Genomic DNA, 25,822 nt, shown 5'->3' with positions numbered 1-25,822 from the left:
TCTTGTTCATGCATGGTACTTAACTCACTATAACCGATTCGTGATTTCAGAATGTGATCGGTAGCTTGAAATACTTGTTCTAGAGAACCTTGTTCTGCTGCTGAATGATGAAAAATAGACTTGTGTTCTAGGCGTAAATGGCGATCTGGAAATCTGGATTTTCCTACATACGCTATTCTGGCGGGATTCTCGTCTTCCTCTTCAGGATCAGAGATACTTTCTTTCTCGCTTACTTGTGCTGCTTTACGTTGTTCGTGTAACCTTATTATCTCCTTACGGATTTTCTTGTACATACTCTCCATAGCACCGACGGTCTTGTGCTTACCCTCGGCTATATTATCACTCCACCTTGTCAGGATTCTCATTTCGGCGGAATCTTTAGACGGATAATCTTGTTCTCTTATTAGACAATTGATCAGGAACTTTAATATCATGAGCTGGATCTCGGCTTTCCTTTGAGACATAATCTCGCCAATACTTTCTGGATCATCCCCTGTACGGATGAAACGATATATTCTGTCTAGATCTTCTTTCATATTCGGCAAGGTGACTAGATACTCGGTCACTCTCCTTACACGTAAGGAATATAAAACCATATTATATTCGCCTGGAACTGGATCATAGACACATTCGTTAAGGGTTTGCCTGATTTCTGTAACAGACTGATGTTTGGGCGTGCGCTGTAACGCTTGAGCATGTAATTCGAGTAATGTTAAACGCTTGTGTGGCGGCGGGGTTTGAGGAAGACCTCCTCCTGCGGCCCCTAAACTAGAATCGTCGACTGACATTCTTCGTCCTGGCAGAGTCGGTAATTGTAACGTGGGCTGGACTTGTATGGCGGGCTGACCCGGGGGAGCTGTTAAGGGCACCCCGGTGTCTGGAGGAGCATGAATTACCTGGTTTACAGGGACTGGCGGAGCGCGAACAGGATTTGCATATTCGGGGACTGTGTCGTCCAAGTAGGACGAAATAAAAATATCAGCTGCGGTCGGTTTGTGACGTAGCTTGGTCGGAACTAATGGTGGCGGGAAATTACTGGATGCCTCTGGGGTCGCTTTTGGCAAACCTTCGGCAAGAAGAGGATACATACCCTTAATAAGGGCATGCCTCTGTCTGTCTGACCGTTCGGCTTTGACTTGTTCACCTATCTCGATTAATTCTCTTTCTTGGGCTCGTTCCTGGGATTCTCTACTTAACTCTGACTTTCTGACTTCCTTCTCGGTTCTTCTATGCGCTTCTTTACGCCATAACTCGATGGCATCTTTCTGTGACTGTCTGGCTTTCTTTTTCCATAATGCTTCTTCTACTCTCATGATACATTCGGCATCCCATGTACCCGATACGGGCCATCTATACTTTTCTTCTAACTGTTTGGTATACTCTACCCATAAATCTAGATATAATATGGCGCTTATGCCATGTTTCTGATACATAAAGTGACCTGGACTGTCCCTGGGCGGGACAGGAACTGCTTCTTCCAATAAACCCTTTCTAGTTTTTAACTGACGTAACTTGGAAAATATAGGCATGACTGAACTGTAATCTGGACACAATACAATACACAATAAAAACACGAAATCACATCGCACTCATACCACAACATTAAAATACATAAAGAACATTATAAATAACAGGTCGAACAGAATATTACCTGAAATACTGAGAACAGAAACAGAACAGATTTTCTCGAGAACGGAACAGACTAGAGTTACTGGATGCACTGCTGTAACAGTACGGAACATACCGGTCCCATAAAGGAACGCATCAAGACCCGTATCCACCTAGGTGAACACTTCGTTTGTGAGTCTGGGCACCACCAACCCACGGACCAGGAGTCAATTTAGATTGGTCCTGTCTAGATACTACCCCAGCAATGGTACTCACCGGGCAGCACGGAACGGAAGGCCTCGGACTGGACTGGACGACGGACGACGAACTTCGGACTTCAGTTACAGGTGGGCCTCGGGATACCTCGGACCTTGGACTCTCGGCTTGGGCTCTGGTCGGGACTCGCCGCGTTCCTCCACCGTCTCGTTCGGATGCTGGACCGCCTCCTCCGTCTCCTCCGTGGGCCTGAGGGATACTTGGAGCAGAAATATCTGCCAGTGCACGGTATGGTTCCGTCACGACTGCAGAGGGTCAGGGGGTCGGCGTGGCTTCACCGACGCGTGGGGAAAGGGCAAGTCCCTGTTCGGGCGCCATTATGTGGTATATAAATAAATAATACCGGATCTATTTTTAAATGAATGAATGAATAACAGATAGCTCAATAAAATAAGAGTCAAGATTCGAGGTAGTAGGAGTTTCTGCAGGTTTATTACAGCATAAGGACAGGATCAGGACAACCTGCATAGGAACAGAGGTGACAGGGCCCAGCAGGACAACTGGGGCCCAGCAGCTGCCGGGGCTTGATCTGGGATGAGCGCGCTAACTTTTAATAATAATACATGGACTTATATACATAGCGCAAACACATAGCATTACATTGCAGTAGGCGTAACAGTGGGTGGAGCAGAAGGCGTGACGCGTAGCAGTCGCGAGAGATAACAGTAAAAAGAGGTGTAACTGGGAGTATACATAGACATGTGATGCAAACGTAACAGAATATGTCATGAAATGGGCGGAAACTTTGGAGGGGGCTACCTAAGGAGCCGGGACCTCTAACCTAATGGTGCGCGAAAACTGGCAATGACGTATTACTAGGAGAAGCTGGGGGCTATGAACTCTGTGCTAGGAGCAGAGACTAGAGTCTGGAGGGTCGGAGCGACATGTACCTAAACCCTATCTGGTATCTGATGTTTAGGGAACATGTTGATATAAACTAGAAGTCATGAGGGGAAAAGCTAACTTGACTCTAAGACTGGACCATACATTATTCTACATGAAATGCGTGATGAGGAATATTAAATGACCATTAATACAGTATTTCTCTAACGTGGAGACGAGAAGGCTAGACAATGACGGAAACTATTGATGCAGTTCAGTAGCTTAGGAATGCAGAAGAGGAGGACTGAACTGATAGCTGGAACTATAACATACTTTTGGCAGACTCAGAGGCAGAGCCGGGCTGCACCGGGCACTGCGAGGCAGGAAGTAAGTGAAAGGTCGAGGATACAGGTGGGGGCTGTATCGCTCCTCAGCGAGGCTTTTCAGGAGACAGGAGCTGAATCTGATGTCCGGGCCCTTTTGAGGCCTGGAAACGGGGACTTTATAATGGAATAACGTGCATACTGAGAAACGTGGCAACGTAACTTTACCTAGGCCTGATATTCGTAGTATTCACGAGGACTGGAAACTAGCATACCAGAGGTGGACACAACTGTAATTGCGTCATTAATCGGACATGGGGAATAACATATGCATATTGGTCATGCACACATAACATATGATGGATGAGGCGTAGGGACACAGAACATGGCAAAATTTACTTTTCCACAGTTGGCTCCATAATCTAAGACTAAATTATTGGTTCTCTTTGGGCTGCTTCCCTTTTTTAATGATCACTTTTTTGGCACATAGTAAAACTATTTTTCATATGTCTATATTCTAAACTATAGGGGCAATTTACAAATACATTTATGAGAATCTCCAGTAGTACGACATGAGTGAGTAAGTAAGTAAGTAAGTAAAAATCTTTATTCGGCATTCATTTTCCATGAGTTACCATAAAAGCATTTATACAATATATTAGCATACAATTTAACAATACTAAAACATTTTCAGCTTACTTAAAATTAGTAATGATGAAGATTTGTCAAGGCAATTTAAAGTTTATTGTTCTGAAAATTCAGCCTTAATTTAAAAATGCATTTTAAGAAAGTACTAACGACTTTAGAAACATATTCTGAGGATAAAAATTGTAGCCACAACATGACTGGACGACATTTTCGGAGGCCTAAGGTTCTCAACAATGGGGATAGCCAAAGACTTCGATGGGCGGAATAATATTTACAGAACAGGACGGTGTGCATCGTTGACTGTTCAGATAGTTCATCGCAGGGGATTAAATTCTCTTCCCAGCTATTTCTGTTTGGGAATGCGACGACCCTATGGAAAATATTCAGCCTGAATCTCGCTAGTAGGAATCGTTCAAACTGCGAGTCAACATAGGTTAGGTATGGTTCCATTTCCATTGTTGTTGTGACCAACAAGGAGTGCAGTACAGAAGGTTTCTTGATCTCCGCAGTGATACGTAGTTCTTCGAAGTGACTCAACGCCTTTACCTTGAGGTCTTTCTTAGGAATTCCTATAATAGATTCCGGGTTATAGAAATACTCGGCCATTCCTAGATCAGTGAGGAGATTTTTAACATATCTTAACCAGTCTATTTTGTCTGCACACTCTAGGGTCATGCAGTCTGCGACAATAGCTTTAGTGAGAGAGTTCTTTGTTGAGACCCATATTCTGCGCCAAAGAAGTACGGGTTCAATTTTGGCCAAGTCCTCAATGTGTGGTAGTCCCAATTCTGCATGAGAGGCAAAAGTCGATACTCTTTTAGGGACTGACAGTAGAAATCTTAAAAAAGTATTCTCTGCAACCTGGAGGGCTTTTGTGTGTCTGTGGCCCCATAAGCCCGCCCCGTAAAGTGCGATTGACTGGCACTTGGCTCTGTAGATTTGGAGTAGTTCAACTGGGGTTTTTTTCCCTAATTTCTGGGCAAATTTCATGAGAGCGGCGATGGATCGCAAAAGTTGGTGCTTGCGAGCTTCTATGGCCCTTCTCCAGTTGAGCTTCTCATCTATCATGATTCCCAAATAGGGATATTGGGAAGTAGATTCTAATTTTTCATTATTTAAAAAGATTGTTTTTCCGTTTCTCCTAACCCGTCCAGCAACCATAACAAAGGTTTTCTTTATGTTTATGAGAAGATCTAGGTCGCTCATAAATTTTGCGTAGCTGTTCAGGGATTTTTTTAGCTCACGGGGGGTGCTTGCTATAATCACCGCATCATCTGCGTACAAGAGCGCGGGGACCAATCGCTCTTTTACGCGGGGTAAGTCTAATCCCCCCCGTAGCATCTCTACCTCAAGACCGTTAGTGTAGAGGGAAAAGAGGAAGGGGGCGAGGACGCAACCCTGCCTGACGCCGCGCTCTATGGGAAAGGAATCTGACAATTCACCCCGTACTCCAAAACGCACCCTCGCGGAGGCGTTGGAGTAAAGTTCTCTAAGGAAGGTCACGAGAACCTCGTCCATTCGCATGTTAATCAGAACTGACCAGAGTTTTGCATGACTGACGCAGTCAAAAGCGGCAGAGAGGTCGACATATACCATGTACAACCTCTCACGCTTTGCTGAGACGTACTTTCCCATCAGCAGGGCCAAGTTCAGGGCTTGTTCCGTTGTTCCGTGGCCCTCTCGGAAACCATACTGAATGTCCGAGAGGGTCCCGGTATCGTCTGCCCACTCCTGTAAATGCTGCAGAACCACTCTGCCCAGTACTTTCCCCAGTGAGTCCAGGAGGGAGATTGGGCGATAGCAGGTCACCTCCTCTCTATTACCCTTCTTGAAGATGGGTACTAGAATTGATTGGGTCCAGGATGTAAGTAATCCGTGGGCCATTGCTGCGTCGAATACCCTTTTTATTATTGGGGCCCAGAGATCCATACAAAATTTGAAAAAATCAACTGGTACCCCGTCCGGACCTGGGGCTTTTCCACTCTTACTGGCGTTCAGTGCATTTATTACCTCGTGTAGTTTAAATGTTAGTGGAATTGGGAATGATTTATCCTCATTTGTGGTGGTATTTTTTCCGCTAGCAACTGCTACTGGAGATTTGCCAAAAATCTTGGCGAAATGATTTATCCAAGTTTGTCCCTCAATAGCTACATCAAGACTTGGCTGGTCTTTTGAATCCACCAGGAAAGGTGCTTTAACCACTTTCCAAAATGATTCGCTATCTTTATTTAAAGAGCTTTCATGCAGCTGGTCCCATAATGCCTCTTTTAGCTCTTCTTTTCTCGCTTTACAGGCCAATTTGTAGGCTATTCTCAGAATCCTGACCTCCTCTTTATCTCTAGTGTTTTCTGAGAGGGCTCTTTTTAAATTTTTATGGGCTACTGAGCAATCGTGGTTGAACCATTCTTTTCTTTTTTGCACAGTACCTTTCTGCTTCATGGTAAGATGTTCGTTTACTTTGGCTAAAATCATCTTAAAATTGGACAGGACTTCCTTATCAGATACCTCCATATCTAAGCACTTCAAAATTTCTGTTTGGGTGGCAATTACAACCTTCTTTGTCAGTGGGATTGGATCAATCTTCCCCCAACCAAGAGTATAGCCGTTTGTTTTGGTAAGCTGGATATTATTCTGAGACATGAGTACCCTATGACCATTTCTCGATTATGCACTACATTATTGATCCTCGGGTTACCAGGTAAGTACCTGGAAAGTGCCCAGGACCTGTGCTGGCTTAGGACTTCTCTCTGAAGTCACCTTCTGAGCAGCCGTGGCCCGTGCAGGTAAGAGCGGTGGGGGAATTCGACAGACGACCATGAGGGAAAATTAAATAAATAATTAATTTCCCCTCGTTGCCAGACGAAATGCCACACAGCTCTTACCCGAACGGGCCGCGGCTCCTTCTGAGAAATGGTGGATGGCTGACGTCCGACAGTGGCATTTCAGGATTATTTGTTAAATCTGCTTGTGATAGATTTGTATGCATGTATAAGTTATTTCTGTGACACAACCCTAAGAAAAAGGTGGCAGAGTGCTTTACATGGTCAAAGACCACCATAAAGTCAACAATTAATAGGAGAAGAAGCTGAGTTAAGGATGGGCAATGTATTGTGTGTGATGTAGAGTACTTTAAAGAGGTGAGTCTTCATTGCTTTCTTAAATTGGAGCAGATTTGGTGCTATTCTTCCTGCTAAGCTCTATCTGCAGGTATAGGTTACATATTTGGAAATCATGCCTTGTTCAGACTGTTGGTGGTTCCTGCATAAGGGTGTTCTATGGATATCTGGTGCATTATATATGCCAAGAATGGCCTGGCACACATGTCATCTTGGAGGCTATCCACACACTTTGTGGTTATATGTAAATTGTGTCTTTCATCTCCTGGAATTCTGCAGTTGACCCTTACTCAACCCTTTGCAGATTATGAAGGTGAGGCGGAATGGAGCTCCTGGGCTGCCTGCAGCGTTACCTGCGGTAGGGGAAACCAGAAAAGGACACGCTCCTGCGGCTACTCCTGCACTGCCACTGAAGCCAGGACCTGCGATGCGTCCCATTGCCCAGGTATGTGGCACCTCTGGCCTTCACCAGCTGCATGAGCAGCCTTCAAGCCCTGTGTATGTACATTTCAATTAGTACATGCATGGATTTGCCCTCAGGAGTGATGTGTGGGTAACCCTCACCCTTCTTATGGTTTAGTAGCTGGTTTCCATGACCAGCAGATGAGAATGGTGGCATTACAACATGGACAGATTTGGTGGAGAGTGGAGAAAAGGGGAGTGGGAAAGAAACTTCTTCGCAAAGATACTTGCACCCTAAATTAACAGTTGCCAGAACACCAGGCCTGCTTAAAACTGGGTGCTGAGTCACACACAGTAAAACAGTTCGACCCCCACCTGATTCCAAGGAACACTATGGGGAAGCACACAACACAACACTCCCTCTTGTAATCCCAAAAATAGAATAAGGAGCGCTACCAAAATTACACTGGGGCAATAAGGAAATATGAAAATTCAAAACGGGTGAAAACTTCTTCAATTTGTTCATAAATACATGAAAACCACGAAGGTGAGTCTTTAATAAAGTTTGCTCTTCAAAATACAAAACATCCAGCTCAACCAACATGTTTCGTCCTTCCAAGAGGACTTCATCAGGGCTGTGAAACAAACACATATGAAACCAAATTTTAAAAACACATAAAACACGTAAAATCCAAAACAATGTTCAAGGCTCTCTTATTATATTTAACTTTATTTTGATGAAATAGTACTGTAGGCCCATCTTGACTCAAACCCAAGCCCCACATCATTTGGTATAGCAAACAACTAGTGACAATCCTACATTAATCATTTACTATTACAATTAATTGTAATAGTAAATAATGAATGTAGGATTGTAAACCTATGTACATGCTTTCTGGACTAATTGAAGAAATTTTCACTCATCCTGACTGTCCATTTTTTATTTATTTTTGGATATTCTTCATTTATGAGTTTTCATATTTCTTTTTTACCCCAGTCTAATTTTGGTAGCACTCCCTATTCTGTTTTCTGGATTGCAAGTTGGGGTCCATGAGCAGTAAGGCTGATTGGGAGGTGTAGCACTGAATATTGAAAATACACTTGTGTGGTCTTGGAAGGCCACAACTGCTCATTTTGGATTTGTGGACAACCTTCCCTCTGTTTGAAGCAACCTCCCTGCCTCCTCGTTCTCTTACTTCAAAATATATTAAACGTCTAGAAGTGTATTGCAAAGGGAATTTCTTTGTGAACAGTATAAAAAGGGTCCTATAAAACAATTAAACATCTTCCTTAACAAATAATTTGTCCTCAAATGAGACATCCGGAAGCTTGTTGATCGCTTTAAAAAAGGTAACATGAATTTGATTTTCATTGGCAGAATCCCCTTTTGGACATTTAGATTCGTTTTCTTAGTCTCGTTTTCCTTTTCCTTTCTGATTGAAATTTGAGAACCAATGCTGAGCTGCACACATCAGCTGTTTTGAAGACGTCATTCATAATTCTCCCAGTTTCCCCAATGGCCAGTCTTCTTCTCTTGGAGCTAGCGGTGATAAGACCAGGACAGAACCCCCAACCTCAGAGGGCATACGGGATTTCGTTGCTGATCAACATCACCATCATTCAGAGGTTTAAAATTATGCTTTAAGCAACCCCACTCTGCAAATATTTCCAGCACTAATGTCCACCTAGGCATGATGCACAGTCAATTAATTTCATCCTGTGCCACCTGAACACAAAATCCTCTTTCCTCAGAAAGAAATCATTCTGTGAGGGGTTGTATGTCAGAATATCATAGCAAGAAATATCGGCTGGCTTTTATATCAAGTATTAAATATTGTTTACAAAAGTATTGTCCCATTATGTGTAGAGTTTCTAAAATGTACTCCAATGGGAAATAAAATGTATGGCAGACACTATTCTGACTACAGTGTTCTGCTACCAAACACTGGGAAGTGCAGTCTTTCCTCTTTCCAGAGATAATGATGCAGCCAGTTTATAGGGAGTGTTTTTGGTATACTATATGTAATGTTGTGTGATGCCATGCTGGTCTTATATATGAAGTAATGTGCATTATGTTGTGTTTGGTGTCTGTGTCTTAATGTTGTCAGGCTTTATGGACGTTTCCAAATACACTAGACACAGGATGGACTTCAATGTTGGGTACATTGAGTTTTGCAGCGTGAATCTTTCTGGATTCACTATGCTGTGCATATTCCGCAATCTGGTGGTTGGGTCCGGAATCGTAGCCTTTTTTCTCTTTTTTTTTTTATTTTTTGTCGTAGCCCAGGTGGGCGTCGACGTCCCACCATTTGGTGTACCTTCGGTGACGTCGGCGTGCTTCCGGCAGAAGCTACCACCCTTGGGCGCCATCTTCAGATTCTTTTTTTCAGCCGTTGGGTCTGGACCGTCGCGTGAAGCTCCAGAGGTTTTGGAGAAGGAAAGGAGAAAATACTGCAAATCTTCAACCGAGAAGACCTGAGAAGATCGGGAGAAGAGGACCTTTAGAGAGGAGACGACGAAGAAAGGAGAAAATCTCGATATCTTCGACGTACTTCGAGGAATGCACACACAAGGGGCCCCCTCAGCGCAGGGATGTACAAGACGCCCTTTAAATTCTGCAAGAACTGCCACCACAAGTTCGCACGGAAGGACCAGCACCCAGTCTGCAACCTCTGCCTACCTATCGACCACGAGAGCAGAGACTGCAACGCCTGCTCCGTCTTCAAGCCGAAGACACTCCGAGTTCGAGAAAGACAGAGGACGGCTCATCACACGATGCAGGGCAAGGGCCAAGCCCCGACGCTTTATGAACTTGGCCTCTCCACAGACGACGAGGACAACATCGCCGAAGGCCAAGATGACTTCACGGTCGCTGAGACCGATAAGAAAACACCTGAAAAGGTAGGAGAGTCTACGACCCCGAAAACTCCCACAGGGCCTCGAAAACCAGAGGCAGACTCTCGAAAGTCTGAGCCCAAAGCCCCGAAAGGAGCACCGGCGTCGAACAAATCGACGACCGAAGCTGCATCCTCCGAAAAAGAGCCCAGCGGATCCTCCGAGAAGGACTCCCGGCGGCAGAAGACCAGCGAAAAGCAAAGGTCATCGAAGCAAGCACCCGAAAGAGGGCCTTCGACTTCGACTTCAACTTCGACGTCGAAAGAAAAGGAGCCAAAGAAAGCTTCGACGTTGACGGCGCCGCCGAAAAGGGCGGCCGAAATGCTCGACGACAAACAGGCCATAGAGATGCAGAGAAAGAGAAAGAGGCTCGAGGCCGAAATGGAGAACATCCTTCAGAGAAGGAAGGATTTCGATGAAAAAATGAGAAGCTACAAGATCCCCTCGAAGCCGGCAACGACCGTCGCTGAGGTACAGGAGCCCGAGGAGTTCGACGTCGAAGAGCCGCCGAAAACCCCAGAACCTTCGGAGCACGAAGAGGAGGAAGACCTCTACTATACAGAAGGGGATTACGGGGAACAGCAGTCAAGCTACGGCTCAGGTTCCTCGACGGCCCAAGACCAGGAATGGCAGGACATCGAGGTCGAAAACCCAGAGGAGGCGGTGGAAACATACCCCTCGAGGCCTTCACCACCGGATGACATTGGGGCATACAATGAGGTGGTAAGAAAGGCGGCAGCAGCCTATGGGGTTAAGATAGAAGAGGAGAAGCCAGAAGCAGACTTCCTGCTTGAGACATTGCTCCCCATACAGACAAGAAGCCAGTTTCTGCCCATGCTCAAGAGTATCACAGACCAGGGGAAGGAAGCCTTCAAGGACCCGGCTACGTGCAGATCAGTAACGCCGAGGACGGAGAAGAAATACAAATTCTCCTCCCAAGACCCAGCTTACATCAAGGGATCCGTCACAGCAGATTCTATAATCGCTGCAACAGCCAGGAAAAGGGCAAACGTCCCAACAACGTCTGGACCCCCACCTGACAAGGAAAGCAGGAGGATGGATCTAACTGGCAGGAAGATTGAGAGGAACGCCGCAACGCACTGGCGGATGGCGAATTCAAATGCCCTCCTGAATAGGCATCAATACCAGCACTGGGAAGAGATGGGACAGTTGCTCAAGCACCTTTCGGAACAATACCGTGAGAGGGCATCACACCTTGTGGAAGAGGGGAAGAGCATCTCCAATTCGTGCCTGAAGACAGCCTTGGATGGGGCAGAAACATCCAGCAGACTGATGGCTATAGGCATCACAGAAAGAAGGCAAGCCTGGCTCAGGATCTCAGGATTCAAGGCTGAGGTTCAGAACAACATCCTGAACACACCTTTCAACGGTGAAACACTGTTCGGAGCCCCAGTTGATGATAAGCTCACCCAACTGAAGAAAGACAACAAGACGGCAAGGTCCATGGGGGCCCTGCAGTTCAGAGGGATGAGAAGGGGCACTCCTACACGGAGGCCGAACGGCAGAGGTGGAAATCAGCGAGGAGATTCTCACCAAAGTTTCCACCAGGGGCAACAGAGTGACAACCAGGGCCACCTGGGCCAGCAGAGGCAAGGCTGGAACTACCAAAGCAGGGGCCAATCCTTTCGGTCAAGAGGAAATGGACGAGGCCAAAGAAGGAGAGGCGGTGAACAACCCCCCTCTAAGTGACTTCAGATGAGAGAAGGTGCCCCACCACCCAAACCCTCCGGGGGAGGAGCACGGGAAAACAAAGAGGAGAGGGCTACACGGACAAGACACAAAGGAACATGTAACACCGGTAGGAGGAAGATTAAGATTTTTTCTCCAGGAGTGGAGCAAAATAACAACAGACAAGTGGATACTCAATATCATGCAGTACGGATACTGCATAGAATTAGAAAAGAGGCCACCAAACAGAAAACCAAAGAAAAGACAGCACTCGGGAAAAGAGCTGCAACTACTGCAAGAGGAAGCCCAAGAACTGCTCCTCAAAGCGGCCATCAAACGAATTCCTTTCAAAGAACGGAACAAGGGAGTGTACTCAAACTACTTCCTAGTGCCAAAAGTGGACGAAAGTCTAAGACCCATCCTGGACCTACGGTTCCTGAACAAATACGTCAAAACTCAAAAATTCAAAATGACGTCCCTACAAGAGGTCATCCCACAAATAAAAGCAGGGGACTTCCTGTCTACAATAGACCTCAAAGATGCGTACCTGCACATCCCCATGAACAGGCAGCTCAAGCACATGCTAAGGTTCACAGTAAACCAGTATCACTACCAATTCACGACCCTGGCGTTCGGCCTAAAGTCCGCACCAAGGGTGTTCACCAAATGCCTCGCAGCAGTGGCCGCACACCTAAGAAGAATGGGGATACACGTGTACCCCTACCTCGACGACTGGCTGGTAAAGGCAAGCTGTTATAGGACATGCAAAGAGCATGCAGAACAGGTGACAAGAACGCTAACAAACCTGGGGTTCTCCATACACTGGGGAAAATGCTCGATGGAACCAGAGCAGGTGAAGATCTTCCTGGGAGCCCAGATCGACACCGTCCAATGCAGAGTCCTACCGAGCGAGAAGAGAACGCTCAGTCTGTTGAGGGAGAAACGTCACTACCAGAAGGGGCGAGCTCTGACAGTGAGGACTGTGAGCAAGATCTTGGGGATGATGGCATCATGCATACACCTGGTCCCCAATGTACGCCTGCAATGAGACCACTCCAAGAGTGGCTGCAACAACAATGGTCACAAGCTACAGGAAGTTGGGAGGATCTAGTGGTTGTAACGCACAGGGTGCAGGAAGAGATAAGGTGGTGGACCAGGGAGAGAATAACAGAAGGGAAACCTCTAACACCACCGGACCCAACAGTGACCATCACCACAGACGCATCCCAGAAGGGGTGGGGCGCACACATGAACAGGCTCAGAGTGAGGTGTCTGTGGAGCCCTACAGATGCAGTCAGGCACATCAACTACCTGGAACTGAAAACTGTGTTGCTAGCCCTCAAGGCCTTTCAGAAACACCTGTACAACCAGAAGGTGCTAATACAGACAGACAACACCACAACGATGTTTTATATAAACAAACAGGGGGGAACTCAATCGTTCCCTCTGTCAAACTTGCCACAGGAGATCTGGAAATGGGCTATACCACTAAAAATAGACTTGCTAGCCATACACCTGCCAGGGAAGGACAATGTAGAAGCGGATTGGCTCAGCAGGCAGACTTCAGCGTCCCACGAGTGGGAACTCAACAGTCAGGAAACAGAGAGTCTATTCAGGAAATGGGGCACCCCAACAATAGACCTATTTGCAACACACCGGAATGCAAAATGCCAATACTTTGCATCCAGGCAACCAGAGGCACTGTCCCAGGGGAATGCCCTATGGATAAGCTGGTCAAAAACATTTGCCTACGCTTTTCCCCCGATACCACTGATCCCCAGGGTTCTCAACAAATGCATGAAGAGCAACATGACGCTCATCCTTGTGGCACCACAATGGGCCAGACAGACCTGGTTCTCTCAGATAATGGAGATGGCGCAGGGGCCACCCCACAAGTTCTCAAAAAGAAGAGACCTACTCTCCATGGAAAACGGAGAAGTTCTGCACCCAGAGCCAGAGAGCCTCAACCTCTCAGCCTGGCTCCTGAGGACTTAGAATTTGCACACCTAAAACTACCAGAGAGCACCCTCCGGGTGCTGCGAGAGGCAAGAAGGCCCAGCACACGCAAGTGCTATGGGGAAAAATGGAAAAGATTCACTCAATGGTGTTGCAAGAAACAGCTCCAAAGGAAACTGACCAAGGAATCCACGGTGCTAAGGTACCTCACGCACCTAATTAAAGCTAAACTAAGCTCATCCTCGCTGAGGGTGCACCTGGCAGCGATTGTGGCATACACAAGAGGAGAAACAGGGAGAAGCTTCTTCACATCCCAAGTCGTAAAGAGATTCCTGGAAGGAGCTAAAAGAATAGCGCCGCCTAAAAGAATGCCGCCGCCGGCCTGGAACTTAAATGTGGTACTGACGGAGCTCATGAAAGCACCTTTCGAACCCATCCATAAAGCATCACTGCAAATGTTGACAATGAAGACGGCTTTTCTGGTAGCAATCACCTCGCTACGAAGGGTGAGTGAGCTGCAGGCTCTCACACTGCAGGAACCCTACATCCAGATACACAGTGACAGGGTCGTGATGAGAACTGACCCTCACTTCATGCCAAAGGTGGTGTCAAGGTTCCACATGAATCAGAGTATTCAGATCCCTAGCTTCTTCCAAAACCCAACAACATGCGCTGAGAGGTCGCTCCACACCCTAGACGCAAGAAGGGCTGTGATGCACTACATTGAAAGAACGAAGGAGCACAGGAAGACAAAACAGTTCTTCGTGTCCTTCGCAAACAGTTACATGGGCAAACCAGTAACTAAAAACACCATAGCTCGATGGATCTCACAGACCATTCAATTCTGCCACAAACAAGCTGTCCAGGAGCTGACAGGAGGGGCACAGGCCCACTCCACCAGGAAGAAAGGAGCAACAATTGCCTTTCTGGCCAACACACCAATTCAGGACATATGCCTGGCGGCAACATGGGCTTCAGTGCACACTTTCACTAAGCACTATTGCGTGGATGTACAGATGAACAAAGAAGCACAAGTAGGGCAAAAAGTGCTTCAACATATTTTCAACAACCAACGCTCATCTTCCACCCAACCGCCACAAAAGTAACGAAAACCGCTACAAAATCTATGCACAGCATAGTGAATCCAGAAAGATTCATGCTGCAAAACGAATAGTTTCTTACCTGTCGGTGTAGTTTTGCAGCTTGAAGATCTTTCTGGATTCACTAGCGAACCTACCCGCCTCCGCCAGAAAGATGAGGCTGGAAAAGAGGGTGGAAACAGATGGAAAAGAAAGCAAGTTGGAACAATTACATGATACGTGGAAATACTAACGTTGGAAAACTATTAACAAACATAGCCATGGATTCACTACAAAGACAAAAAGAAAAAGAGACAGAAAAAAAGAATCCAAAGATGGCGCCCAAGGGTGGTAGCTTCCGCCGGAAGCATGCCGACGTCACCGAAGGTACACCAAATGGTGGGACGTCGACGCCCACCTGGGCTACGACAAAAAAAAAAAAAAAAGAGAAAAAAGATTACGATTCCGGACCCAACCACCAGATTGCGGAATATGCACAGCATAGTGAATCCAGGAAGATCTTCAAGCTGCAAATCTACACCGACAGGTAAGAAACTATTCGTTTAGCACACAAGAACGATTTAGTGTCTGTTCACGTAATCTCTTTGCATCAAGAACAATAACCTATTCCACCTTAATCTAGATCTCAAAGAGATGGCCAAGAATTCTAGTTTCCTGCTAAAGCTTCACTGTACTCTTAGGCCTTTTTTCTCAACTCAAGACTTTAAGCCTGCCACCCAAGCCCCAGTCATCACACATATAGACTATGGAAATGCAGTGCTATTAGGGCTACTTAAATGTCGTCTAGCTACCATCTAAACAGACCTCCAGCCATGGTCTCAGCTTCCAAATGTTCTTAGTGCTGTTCACCAGTCCTTTCTTCGCTGGATTGACTTCCAATGTACAAGACAATTCATTCGAGCACATCTGAATACTTATCTCAACAGCTTCAGCTTTCTAATATAAACACAACTTTAAGAAATCAAGCTCTGATCCAGTTCGGCACCCCCCAGATGCAAAAGGTTTTCCACCATGAAACTATCATCATTTGGAAATGCTTCAAGGACTTGAATGCTATACCGACCTATCCATTTCCTAAAATACCTTTTGTAATCTGTACCTATCTACTGTTCTAAGTCTTTTCAAACCTGCACTACAAAGATGACGCCATATTTTTAAAGACCAACATTTCCTGTTTTTTTATGCTTGTCTCACTGTTATTTTGTGCCTAGTATTTGTAACGTGCTCTGCCGCCCTCAGTCTGTCATCTTTGTGTGCTATATCAAGAAGATGGGTGAATGCATATGCTAGCTGGAACATCAGACGAAACACTCCAGGATAAGATTCATTGGTAAAGTGAACCCCTAGTGTAGGTCTTGTGTGGTCAACCACAAGTAAACCAGGAGCTGTCAATGTAACAGCTCCTGATAACAGTTGACCTTTCCTGTCAAAAGTTGAGTGAGTTCAACTCTCTCTCTGTTTTCACCACAGCTTTTTCCACATTCTAACAAAATATCTATTCAGAACACTCAGAAATCTGACACTGCTTGTTTTCCATATTCCTAGTCGCTCCAGCTTACCTAAAAACCTAAACATAATTGCAACAATCATACTATACAGCGTTAAAAGATCGTATTTCCAAAACCTGGTCCTCTTTTTTTAAAATGTCCTTACAACATACAGAATAATCTTTAAAATGTCCTTACAACATACAGAATAATCACTCTATTGTAGATAGCATGTCATCGGGATTAAAACATGTTGGTTTTCAGTGCACCCACATGGCATCTTCAGGCGGGTGGTTATAACATGGCTTCCTGTGACCTGTTCCTTTGAAGAATGCCAGTGCACATGATGCATCATATCTGTTGCATGTGTCTCATCCAGAAGAGACAGTTGGAGAACACAACCTCTCGACCATCCCGCTTTCCCCTTCCAGAATTCTCTGACGAATGAGTAATGTCCTGCTTTTGTAATTCCTGTGGTTTTACTCTAGATGTTTTTCTCTCCTCAAGGGACAGAAGGAGATCTGGACTACGCCACGGAAGAAACACCATTTGGGAATGAGAACACAACAGCTGTATTCAGCTCGGGTGAGTAGACCGTTTCTTCTAGGACCGATTACAGGGCTCCATCCCAAACCCAAGAAACGCCATCTGCACAAAGCAAGAGTGTCTGATATTGCAGGTTGGCTCACAGTTCTCCGAGAAATCCAACTGTGTGGGTGAGGAGTCTCTCCACACCAAGACATACAACCTTAGGTGAGAATGGCAGCTGTTTACAGAGAGCTCCCACCATGTAGGAAAAAGAATACTCCAAACAGAGAGCCACACTGCCAAAATCAGCAACTCTCACTCTATGAATGAGAAGAGCAGCCCATAAGCCATGACACACACCATAAAGGGGAAGCCCTGCCATGCGAAACGGATTTATGACATTACAACGCATGCTTTTACCACGCATGCCTTTATAACGCGGTTTTTAGAACGCAAACCTTTACAACGCATAGCGCTTTGGGGTGCTGGATAGTGAATAGTTTAATTTACTATTCCAACTCCAGTCCCCGTGGACACTAGGGAAGGTGCTGGATAGTAAATTAAACTTATTCCCTATCCTAGAGCGCCCCCCAGCGCAATGCGTTGTAATGGTTTGCGTTGTAAAAGTTGCGTTGTAAAGGCACTGCGTGGTGAAAGTTGTGTTGTAAAGGATGTTTCCCATGCGAAACCCATAATCCACAACTAACAATAACTAACACTATGAAGGAGAAGAGTAGCTTGTAACCAGTAAGTAACACTATAAAGGAGAAAAGCAGCTTATAACTAACAACTCATACTATTAAGAAGAGTAGCTCATAACCTCCTACTCAGACTATTAGCAAGAAGAGCTGCCTATAACCAATATCCGAGAGTATGAAAAAGAACAGCCCATACCCAACAACTTACACTATTAAGGAGAAGAACAACGCCTTCCAAAGAGCATCTGCTGCTGGGTTGGTCTGGCGACTAAATGATGCCCTGGGAAATGTTGTAATACAAGCTCCATTGACTAAATTCATGGAATGGCCTAATCTGAAACAATCTAGAAATGTGGAGGCCTTCCTCACAATATTTGTTTAAAAAGGTGCTAAAAAGAGTCATTTTACAGGACAATGTTCTACATATAGATGATTAAAAGTCATAGGTGATAATGGCAGAGCTTCAGAAAGAGCCAAGAAACATCCCAATGCTTCATGCTCTGCCTTACTACACATAAGTATTATTTTGTGCTGCACCAACCCATATATGCTCCTATAAGGAAACTGCATGAGCTGCTAATTGAAATGAAGAACCATCAGCTCTCCCAGCACTAAAGGCAGCACACTGTCCTTCATCTCTTGGGGTTTTTGCTTTGTATAGGTGAGGAGCTATCTCAAGAGCTCCTAGAACAACCACTGCATGACAGTACAATGATTTCCGAGACAAAACGTTCACCAAATGTCAGGAGCAATTTGTTATAGAGAACTTGTGTTTTAACATAAAACGTCATAGAAGAGAAACAAGATTATAACGCACACTGTGCAGGCAATGAGACGAACAGCTTTAAATTGGGCCCTCATACTATAGTCTAAAATAGCCACACTCAATAGCAATTCTATTACATAGTGCCACTCCAAGATTTCCTTTCTCTTTCAGGACAGCACCATTTTTCTGCTCCCTCTCCTACCAATTAGTAATCTGGGGCCCCCTGTTGCTCACACTCTAGATGCCTGACAAGTACCTTTGTGCCATAGTCCCTGTCTTTCCACCGTACATGACATAGGCAGCTCTTAACAGATAATGTTGATCTGCACAGAACAGCAATCCATGCTAGCAAAGCAAATGGTTGGGTCAAATTAGTTCATACTTATATTGTCCCTTAACAGCAAGTTTGCAACATCTTGGCATTGGTAGACTCTCCTTATGACATTCATGCAAGATGAGAGGGAGTTGAAGTTTGGGTGAAATCCCAGACTGATGTAGTTGACTGGTAGGTAAGATATCCACCTTCAGTCTCACAGTTCAAGGTAGATGGAGAGTTACATCCTGACCAGACCAGTCTAGTTTTTGGTCACAAACCTGTAGACCAAAGTTTGTTTTAACTTAGGACTCTGCTCCCTCCCTGCTGTCTTCTTAGCCACGCGTGCCCTGTTTTCTCCCTTGTGCTGTGCTCTTTTTCCACGCTATCTTCTGGATTTTACTCCCACTAGTTATATCTGCTGGAATTTGTCCCATGTCCTGACTCTGCCCCCTAAGGCCCATCTCCTCACAGATGCTGAGAATAGGGAGAACTGTGCTCAATGTATGATAAGAACTGTGGAAATGTTACATCTTCTAGATTTATTCCTGAACGTTTACAGCATAGGGGAACCTAGGAGACTCAATGCCACCAGCATAGACTGTTGGAAACATCCCTATCTTTTCCAACAATGAAGGACTTTGAGGTTCCTCACCCATTTATTATTTATTATGACGCTCGTTGTTCTATTGTATGTTTCTCACTCACTGTCTGCGTCTTTGCTCAGTATGCTAATTTGGTACTTTATCTATTTTTCATATACACACTTGTATAGCTCTGTGATTGGTGCTGAATTTAGACTGAATATTAGGAGTTAGTTTATGTACTAGTAGAACATCCTTAATTAGGGAATGTGGTAAGATCATGGAAAACAGGCAGAACATCTGCTGCAGCCGATAGATCTTTTTAGAGTAGGGTACTCTGTCAGTGACAGAAGTCGGTGGGGAGCACAATAGCGATATTTTCCTTTAATTCAAGTATTTTTTGTGTCAACAGATGTGGACAGCTGTGAGAAATGGCTGAGCTGCAAGAGCGAGTTCCTTACCAAATACCTTAGCCAGGTGTTGACGGATCTGCCTGGCTGTCCCTGTTCTTACCCTTTGGAGGCAGTCTACAGCACAGTCACCATACCGGATGAGAAACAGGGTCGTCCCTTCCGCTGGAGGGATGCCAGTGGTCCCAAGGAGCGCTTAGACATCTACAAACCGAGTGCCAGATTCTGCATTCGCTCCATGCTCTCTTTGGACAGCACCACCTTGGCGGCTCAGCACTGCTGCTATGATGAGCGCTTGAAACTCATTACCAGGGGCAAGGGTGCTGGTGCCCCCAACCTTATTAGCACCGAATTTTCTCCTGAGCTGCACTACAAGGTGGACATGTTGCCCTGGATCCTTTGCAAGGGTGACTGGACACGGTATCACTCAGTGCGGCCCCCGAACAATGGGCTTGGCTGCCCTGAAAGTCCCTCAGAGGATGAGTACCTCTCCCAGTTGGAAGAAGCTAAGGAGTATTGAGCTGCCCGACGTCTACATTTCAATTGGTGTCACATGGTAAACCATAGGACAATAAGTGACAATGGATCTGAGCTTCTGGCAGGTTTTTGAGAGACATTTCAGTGGGACACCAGAGGCAGCAGGCGACTGGTACTGCCAGAGGCATGTCATTTCACAGGAAGGGCATTTGATGTTGAAAGGGAACCCATCAAACCAGAAGATTTTTGGCTGTCGGACAGTTGAATTGTTTTGCTGTCTTGACAGATTGAGATGTCAGGCAGTCACCAGGTCTTCAGCAACCCTGGTATAAAAAGATTTGTTGGATGGAACTGAATAGGCACATGTGACACTGCCACACTATGAGGTGGGGACTTTCACTAGTGCTGTTCAGTGGCTGACCTGATTGATGCTGGATTGACATGGTCTCACCGTCCACTGTATGCACCTGCTATGGTTGACTTGTAATCTCATGGTCCACCAGATTCCAGATATCGTCTCTATAGCTGTGAGAATTTCCAAGGGAGCGCAGTCAATATGTGGCTGTGACTTTTCTGTGAAGAAGAGATGCTCTGGGGCATTTGACCACTGGGCCTGGAGGAGGCTTGGTTCCAAAGATTCCTGAAAGTAGCCGAAAGGTAGTTGCTCCTGGTGGGTCTCTGTAGGTTACCATAAAGGAACACCAACCATTCTTGTGAGAAGTCGGAAACATTCAGATTTCAGCCAAAGCATCGCCGGTGCTTGTGTGGTAGCAGAGGATGTGTGGTTGCTGAGGAAGGCAGGTAGCATCTAATCTTGTGGTCACTTCTGCAGCCACCCATATTGTGTGGCTCACTGCGGTGGTTCTCGTGTTTGTTGAAGGAGATGTATCCGTGTCAAGCTTTTTGTAATTATTTTTGTAGAGTCCCTTGTGTCCCTTGTTATAGCTTGAAGAATACAAGTATGTGAAGATGCATTAAACTCCTTGGCGCGTTCTTATAAAGATTTGCACAGTGCATACGTATGCTTATAAGGCACGATGTACAGGTCCCATATTCATATAGAGGAGCAGCACATTGTGGATGGGAAAGCACAACACAATGCCGCCAGCCTACCTCAAGAATACATGCTACAATGTACATTAGAGACAAGAACATATTTGGTGGGAGACTTTTATTTGGGTTTAGCATTTTCTACAGAAATTGATGGATTTTCTGTTTCCACCCAAGTCTAAATCCGACTAAAACTTTTTTGTTAGCTCGGCCATTGACAAGAAAGCAGAAGATTGCAGTGAGCGACAAGTCTGATGTGACACCTGTGAAATGAGACTGTAGCAGTGCTCAGTGGCAGTACATCCATATACAAATTAAAGATATGCTTCCAATGAGGCAGGTCTCCCCCAAAGGAAATTAACACATCCATAGAAGTGGATTCATCTTGCCCATGGGCATATGAACAATTTATTTTGTAAATTGGGCTTTTTGTGTACGTTTGTCTCAATGTGTGCATGTAAGCGTGACTGTCATCGAGTCTTCCTTTCTATGAGTGTGTGTACTTGTGTCTGTGTCTATTTACACAGTGCAAGCTCCATAGCAGAAAGTGTGTTTTTTATATGTTTATGTTTTTTTATATATTTATTAAAATGTGCTTATGCTATATGTGTTGTGTACATTTGTATGCAAGCGTGTGTTTGTTTCTGTGTATATATGTGGGCATACTTATACAAGTGAGTGCATTTGTTCTTTTAGTTTCACAAGTATGCATCTGTGAGTGTAAATCTGTATGTGATTGTGTTTGGGCTTAGCGATTTTGGTAAGAGGCTGTGTGGGTTATGAGCAGACAATCTCCAAGCACAGAGAAACAATCAGTCATTTACCTTACAGACAGAAAAGGGCTGCCAAGCATATTAAGTCTGCACAGTTGCCTGTATTCCTGTAGGCAAAAGTGGCTGTTGAATGTGAATGCTCATGTCTATGTGTTTGGATTGTGATGTTAGTGTGCATTTGAAAATAGGATGGCGCAGCAAGATTGCTCAAAGATCTAAGAACATGCTGCAGACATCTGAGAGCTAACTGCAGTTTACACGTTTCAGTAGCGGTATAGTGGGCTCTGCCCTTCATCTTTTTAGGGATGCTCCTGAGCACCATCAAAAAGGATAAATGTAACATCCACAATTTCAGTACAACAAAATGGTGAACTCGAGGGGGGCAGGATGTGTATTATTTGAGCGTGAACTTCTATAGGAAGACACATTTTGGAAGTTGTTCACACATGCACGCTATGCTATTTTTAATCTGCAATTGTGCATTATGATGTGCTTTAAGATGTGTCCTTTAGCGAGTATTTAATGTGAGGTAGACCATGCCTTTGAGAATGTTCAAGTGTGAAAACGTTGGTGTCTTAGGTCGTCGTTACCAGTGACTCAGGAAGTGGACCAGTGTTTTCCCACATCGAACCGAGTGATGCCAATTACTGCGAGGGTGGAGAAAATCCAGCACATTATGAGTTGGGCACTGAAGGTCCACTAAGAAATGAGGAATTTCCAGGGGAATTTGTAATTCAATGTTTTATTCTGTTGGTTAAGTCCTCATTTTGCGACAGTCTTTTACTCTGAGAGGTTTATTCATGAGCCCTCGCATCACATTTGCGTTGCATCACTTTCTGTGACGCTGCAGTGGTGTAAATAATGCACCACATTGCTCCACATTTATGAAATGACGCATCCAGGCAGATGCGTCACTTCGTAAAGCCCTGCGCTACATTATAACTGCATCAGGTATAATGTGTGCAGGGTGGGCGTTCTCCCACATCAAAGCCTTGCAGAAGTGGTGCATTGAAATCTATAAGATTTCAGTGCACCACTTTTAGGACGCCATTGCGTCAAATCCTTACGACTGCCTCGTAGCGACGCAGAGCTATAATCATAGCTCTACCCCCTGCATTGCTGGAGTTCCGGCACACGTCTGTCACAACTCCAGCTATGTGTCAGTTTTGCGCCAACATATACGTCAATAATACTGACGTATCTGTCATTCCTTGTGACATGATGCGTCATATAGTGAATATGTTGCTGCGATGGTGTCGCAAAGAGGGCGCACTGAGAAGTGTTCCATCGCTGCTTTGCTGCAGCGATGCAACACTTCTTATAAATAAGTTCCAGAGTTTTTAGCTGCTTTTAGGACTTGAAAACTCCAGGTAAAAGTGAAAAAAACTTGTCATTCCAATGCCGATCCCCACCCCATTAAAATTAGGAGGCCACTCATAATGAGGCCTTGTAGGGCAGCCTTGTTTCCCAGATTATGCATTGTTGTGAAATGCTGGTGAGCGACCTGACTGCATCAGTTAGGCATGTTTTTGAATTCCTGTACCTTTGCAGTGTAGCCATGCAGAGCCCCCTCATTCCAGGAAGGTCTTTGGGAGCAATCTTGTTCGTTGTATTCAACAATCCTTGGTCAAAGAACTTGCCTATTTATCAGATCCTTACATTTTACCCGCAGCGTTGATCAGGACAGGTGGGCAAAAATTGTAAGATCTGTATAATTCAGATTCAGAGGCAAACATTTTAAAATAACCAAGGACCGTTATATTCCAACCACTCGTAAATATTCCGATGTCTAGGTCCAGGTTTTTACATTCCATATTAATTTTCATCTGCTGAACACAATGTGTGAAATTTTACCAGAGGAAGTGGCAGCTACACAGAAGGAAGAGGTTGTGACGTCACCCATTGTTTCTCTGACATTCACTATAACCAAGTGGGGAAACCTCATTGCCGTCCAATAAGAACTTTCCCAAAATGGATTGCGACAGAGCACATATGTTTCTAAGCATTTGACTGTCATGTCCAAGGGCTATGCAAGATTTACATCTGTTAATCTTTCCAGATATTACTCTGTATGTACTTGGATGGAGGCACTTTATTTAAAAATATGTTGATTCTCACGATATTGTTAAGCTGTCTTTAATTATCTATTTGAAAATTTGAAAGGGATCTAAGCACAGATGCTCCATATTTTTGTAATGCTGCATAGGTAGTTTTAAGTGTTAAGCATGTTGAATTTCTATTGTTCATTCAAGATACTATGTCAATTTTCTATTGTTTGTTGCTTATATTTGTTCCCGGTTTTGTATTTATTGTATGTGATAAAAATAGCATATGAAATAAATAACATAAAAATATGATTAGATTAATGTGTTGCAATATGAAATGGGGTATGTGAATTTTTATTGCGCTGCTATTACTACCGAACATAGGGCCAGATTTATGACCATCAAGAAACCGAGGATAGAACAAACTGAACTATGGTTACATGGGTTTATATAGTGAAAACCACGGACAAGAAATGAGACACTCGGTAAGAATCAACAACCTTGGTGCCTTGTGTAACTGTAACTGTTGCATTTTGAGGCTGCGTACCAAGATAGGCTTATCTGAACAAACTTTACCTAAGGGTTTACTATTGTTTAAAATACACACAAACCCCACAGTGCAGACATCAGCTGTTCTTTTGTGCTGACTTTGCATGTTTACGCAGCCTACAATATCTCAACTTAGATTTGTGACTGTCAGATCATCAGTAGCACAAGATATAAACAATGCAACTAACCTTTTTCTTGTGACCAGCAGGGACGATGGTAGCTGATAATTCCCCCAATTCCTCTGAATGCAACCCCCAACAGAGGAAGGGAACCCTGCTGCGAGAGGTCATGCCCGGGGGAAAAAGGGAAAGGGATAAAATAACATACTGTGCAGCAGGTGCTCTCGTACCTCCCACTTTGTTTGAAAGTACCGCTGGCTCAGAAAAGTAGTAAACGTATTGAAAATGAAGGAAGCGCTCCGGCGCTCCTTCTGAAATACCTGCACCTCAGACAATCCACGTCCGAGTTCAGGAACCGAGTCAAGGTCCAACGGGTGCTGATCCACGGGGAAATTCAGGAAAACGCTGAAATACTTCAGGCTGAAATCTGGCGGGGAGCACCATCCGCCATCTTAATCCACTCTGGAGCAGATTGTCAAGCACCTTCCTCATGAGGAGGAGGTGCTTAAGTATGGGGCTGCCCTTAACCTCATTTTGATACCCCCCACTCCCTGCTGGGAAATGTAGTGCCCAGGGCTCTTTCTCCACCAACACCCGGATACTTGTATGCAAATGCGGCGTGTAAGAGCCTGTCGGGCTGTCACCTTATGGGCGATCGCTACAGTGACCTAAGGTTTATGCAGGTGTGGTGTTAAGGATAGATTCAGGCTGAAAACAGGTCAAAGGTGAGCATGGATGTAGCACAGCTAAATTAGAAAACAAGAGATTCAGTTTTTAAGGTTTCACCGCAAAACGAAATGTACTAATGTCTCTAAGACACATTTAGCAATTCCTAATGGGGCAGCAAATGACCTGCCTCATCAATATTCATGAGGCAGGTCGCAATTTGCGACCCAATTGGGAATGGGTTACAAGTACAGTGATGGTGGTCTGCTGGGGAGGGCAAACTACCATGTTTGTGTTTGCTTTTTGGGTCTCGCCTGCCAATGCGCTTGCGCATTGCTGGCGAGAGATATAGAGGGGCACCAAAAAATTCTACCAAGAGGGCTTTGGAATGCGGAATATGGCCAGTGCATGTGCGACGGGCGCGCGCTCGCCATTTGCCCCCTTGCACCCCCATCAGACTTGAAAGGATGCCGCTCGCACACCACCATTGCCTCGCATCAGACACTTCAAAGGCTCCCGCTC

At 45.0% G+C, this 25,822-nt stretch overlaps 1 protein-coding gene across 1 annotated transcript in view; it reads left to right on the top strand.

Annotated features, from left to right (window-relative positions):
• Window positions 1-24,276, top strand: part of ISM2 (isthmin 2) — an 87,748-nt gene extending 63,472 nt beyond the window's left edge. Inside the window, exons 4-6 of the mRNA XM_078659972.1 lie at window positions 7,098-7,238; window positions 16,830-16,907; window positions 19,624-24,276. Coding sequence (XP_078516098.1) covers window positions 7,098-7,238; window positions 16,830-16,907; window positions 19,624-20,141 — 737 coding nt within the window. The 3' untranslated portion in view covers window positions 20,142-24,276. The remainder of the gene's footprint in view (window positions 1-7,097; window positions 7,239-16,829; window positions 16,908-19,623) is intronic.
• Window positions 24,277-25,822: the final 1,546 nt, after the last annotated feature.

Source organism: Lissotriton helveticus, chromosome 9, assembly GCF_964261635.1.
Source record: "Lissotriton helveticus chromosome 9, aLisHel1.1, whole genome shotgun sequence".
NCBI lineage: Eukaryota > Metazoa > Chordata > Amphibia > Caudata > Salamandridae > Lissotriton > Lissotriton helveticus.
Note: the sequence above shows the minus strand (reverse complement) of the source record. Positions and strands in the feature narration are given on the sequence as shown.